This window comes from Styela clava, chromosome 3 (assembly GCF_964204865.1).
Source record: "Styela clava chromosome 3, kaStyClav1.hap1.2, whole genome shotgun sequence".
NCBI classification, from domain to species: Eukaryota; Metazoa; Chordata; class Ascidiacea; order Stolidobranchia; family Styelidae; genus Styela; species Styela clava.
This window is the reverse complement of record NC_135252.1, coordinates 993,107-997,318: the sequence shown is the minus strand read 5'-3', so window position 1 is coordinate 997,318 and position 4,212 is coordinate 993,107. Positions and strand designations below refer to the sequence as shown.

The 4,212-nt window shown below is 35.2% G+C and overlaps 1 protein-coding gene across 1 annotated transcript; it reads right to left on the bottom strand.

Annotated features, from left to right (window-relative positions):
* Positions 1-809: 809 nt before the first annotated feature.
* Positions 810-1,832, bottom strand: LOC144420809 (uncharacterized). Its single transcript, XM_078110469.1, has one exon. It carries the CDS (start codon positions 1,830-1,832, stop codon positions 810-812), a length of 1,023 nt encoding a protein of 340 aa, XP_077966595.1.
* Positions 1,833-4,212: the final 2,380 nt, after the last annotated feature.

Here is a 4,212-nt window from a genome sequence, read left to right as displayed (position 1 = left end):
TTTTGCATCATTTAGTGTTAAATTGTTTTTCTTAACAGTATCGAAAAATTTCTTCACATTATAGTCATGCTCCTCTTTTGTATGTCCAGCTATAGTTACATTGTCGAGGTATGGAAATGTATCTTTCAGATTGCCTTTTTCCACAATTTCATCCATTAGCCGCTGAAAAGCTGGTACTCCATTGGTCACTCCAAATGGAATACGATTGCATTCCCAGAGTTTACCATCGCCTTCAAACGCAGTGAAAATTTTATCTTGCTGGCATATTGGAATCTGATGATACGCGGATTTCAGATCGTAGGTGGAAAACCAGGAATATCCAGCAAGTTCGTTAACCATATCATCAATTCGCGGCAATGGATAGGCGTCTAGCTCTGTATAAATGTTTATCGTTTGTGAATAGTCTATGCACAATCGTCGTTTTGAGGTCAATGGGTCCTTCACAACTAAAGGCTGTGCTCTCCACGGCGAAGAACTTGGCCTGATAATTCCTTCGTTGTACATTCTCGAAACTTCTTTAGCGATGAATTCTTTGTCTAACGCGCCAAAACGGCGAGATTTGACAGCTATCGGATGACAATTTTTCATGAGATTAGAAAATAACGAAGCCGGGGTGTAGTTTGCAGCAGCTAAACCACATACTTTTGATTCATATTGAACTAGAAGTTCAGGACGAGAGCCGTTAAAAGGGAAAATGACTCTTTCATGTTGTCTTTGAAAGTCCTGACCGAGCAATAAATCATAACAAAGACCTCGAAATACTTTAAGAGGCACTTTGGTATATGAACGAGTACCAATTATCATATCAGTTAAACAGGATCCAATAGTCGTTCCTTGCAGATGCTGACAGCCATCACTACATTTTCCCGTGAAGGCAAAATTTTCAAACGTAGCATTCTCGCAGTCTTTTCGTTTATAAAAGTGAGAGAGCTTCCGGTATCTATCAACGCAGTTGTATTGCGACCAGCTATGACAACTGGAAGTGTTGCCGGCAGTAAACACCGTGGTGCTGATTGCACATCGTGGACTGATGGATTTACTGACGCCGTTATAGATGAAGAGTCTTCAGATTTATTCATCTTTGATCGGCAAACTTTGGCAAAGTGGCCTTTTTTATCGCATTTGTAGCAATTGGCATTGCGTGCGGGACAATTTTGACGATTGTGGTAATTATATCCACAGAATATACATTTTCGCCCTGTTATACGGCCAGTTACTATACCTTCATTGTCGAAAGAGGTTTCGGAAGTGGCCAATGCCGAAGGTTGCAATTCGTCGATTCGAGATGCTTCATATGCTGACGAATTACGTTGCGCCAGATCAAGTGATGAAGATTGTGAAAACGCTAATTCAAGAGTCAAGTCCTTGTTTTCCAAAAGACGTTGTCGGATGTTATTTGACAAAATACCATTGATAAAAGAATCACGTATAAGTTCGTCGCGGTACTGCGCGGCAGAAACATCTTTAAAATTACAATCTTTACTTAGATTACGCTGAGTTTGTAAAAATTCGTCGATGGATTGACCAGTTTGTTGCTTTGCCGTAACTAGCAGATGTCGTGCAAATATTTCATTCGGCGTCTTGACATATAAGTTATGTAGCACTTCCATAGCTTTACTATAAGCGTCCACATCTTCAATATATTCATAAACATTGTGAGATACTGAGTTGATTAGCCTCTTGAGTTTATTCACAGACTGGCCCTCTTGTACACTCATCTCTAATTCTTCAATGTAGTTCTCAAATGTTTTTCGCCAGTGCTTCCATTCCTTTGCCGCGCTTGGAGAATTCAGATTTAGGTCAAGTCTAACTGGTTTCATCGATGCATCCATATTTAAGATTTTAGTTTCTTAAATTGTTATGACAGTTTATTTATTATAACCAAAATTATGCCTTTAAGAAACTAAAAACGCATCTTAACCTAAACACAAGAACATGCAACATAATTACATTGAGTCACTAAGTATAGCCAAACTTAATCGGACTACCGTCTAATACTCGTAACGGCACGTAACTAATGCAGTAAGGCAAATGCAGTCCGTTGTCGCTTGACGATAATCAGTGATCACAACACAAAGAACGATAACGTAATAATGACGGAATATAAACAAAGTGTAGCACACTGCAACAGGAATAACTGAACTTAATTCTCATAACATACATGTTTGGAGAGACAAACTGTTTCATTATTATTATTTTATAGGTATTTTTGCACGAATAATTTTCAGTGGTGGTTGAAAGAAATTCACTAAAATCAAAGTCACAAATTTCAACATATGATTGCACAATGTCATTCCATTCCTCAGGAATACTACCTATGATTTTGTAATAAGTTCTATAATCATCAACATTATATTGCATGCTATATTCATCAAGTAGCTCAAAATAAGTATAGAAAGTATTATGAGAAATTAAATGTCTCAATTCAGAAATGCCATGTTCTTTCCATGTTGAAATATAAAAAGGTTTTCTGCTATATTGCAACTTTTTATTGTACCAGATCGATTGATTAAGTATAGGCACATTCAAAACAATATTCTTATACCAGTATAACATCATGTTTCTAATAGTGATAAATGGAATATTTTTCATAAAATGGGAGTTCCAGAATAATTTCCCCTTTAACAAGGATGTGAAATCAAGATTTTTCAAATAATTAAGTTCTACAAGCTTCCATTTACAAACTTTGGTATCATCTAATAAAAACCCCACCCACTTAATTTTTTGAGCTAATATAAAACTATGGACATCAATCATGTCAATACCACCCAACATTTTTGGACCAATTAGTGTTTTTCTTTTGACTCGCTCCCACTTAGAATTCCATAAAAAATGATATAGTGCAGCGTTTAGTGATTTAATATATCTGTCTGGAATGAAAACAGGTAAATAAGTAAAACTGTAGGTGAAAAGCGAAGCAATTAGTGTCTTAATTATACACACTTTACCTAGTAATGTAAGATTCCTCATTTTCCACACTTGGATAACATTTTTAGCTTTAATTATGATTTGAGGGAAGTTTACTTCAAATAATTTTGACAAATCAGCAGGGATATTCACTCCAAGAAATTTTAATGAGTCAGTCACTTCAAGTCTAAAATTTGAAATGTAATCCATGTTTATAGGTTTTCCAATTTGCATTATGTGTGATTTCTCCAAATTAGTTTTACATCCAGAAATATCACCGAAAACATTTAAAATATTAAACAGGTTTTTAGCACTGGTACTTGATCCATCTGTAAACACAGTTGTGTCATCAGCCGCCATTGCTATTTTGATAGTCGAATCGCCAATTTGTATTCCCTTGATTCCTTCATCTGCTCTGACCATAATTGCCAAAATTTCTATGCAGCTCAAAAAAAGGTGTGGAGAAAGTGGATCCCCTTCTTTGAAGCCTCTTTGTAATATAAAGTGGTTGGATATGTAGTTGTTATTTATAACACAGGATGTGCTGTCTTTGTACATGATCTTGATCCAGGATATAAAATTTCGCTGAAAGCCAAATTTTTCAAGAACGTTCAATAAAAAGGGCCATTCAACACTATCGTACGCTTTACAAATGTCCAAATTAAAAATTGCACCAGGTATATTATGATGTGACGTATAATTTACCAAATCACATACCAATCTAATATTTTCTCCCATTTGCCTGCCTTTGAGGAATCCTCTTTGATCTTCATTGATGATATTATTCATTACATTCTGCATTTGTGTAGTCAATAATTTACTTAAAATCTTATAGTCCACATTAAGCAATGTAATGGGTATAGTTTTTGATATAATTTCTTTCTTTATTCTTCTTCAATATTAAAGAAATCAATCCACTGCGTTGGCTCTCACTAAGTGTTCCTGTAGACCAAGAATAATTATAGGAGTTTAATAGAGGAACCTTGATTTCATCCCAGAACTTTTTGTAAAATTCACAAGGAATTCCGTCCATGCCCGGGCTTTTATTATCTTTCATTGAAAAGAGTGCTTTCTTACAATCGGCCATTGAAATCGAGCCGTCACATTTTTTAGATGTTTCATCTGCCGTTTCTGGAATGTTTAAGTAAATTAAAACATTATCAATCTCGTTTTCCTGTGGCATATTTGAACAAAAAAATTTTTCATAGTAATTACATATTTTGTTTAATATAATCGTTTGATCTGTCTCTGTATGATTGTCGATTGTTAGTCTTGTAATAGATGAATTTGACTTTCTCCTCTTTT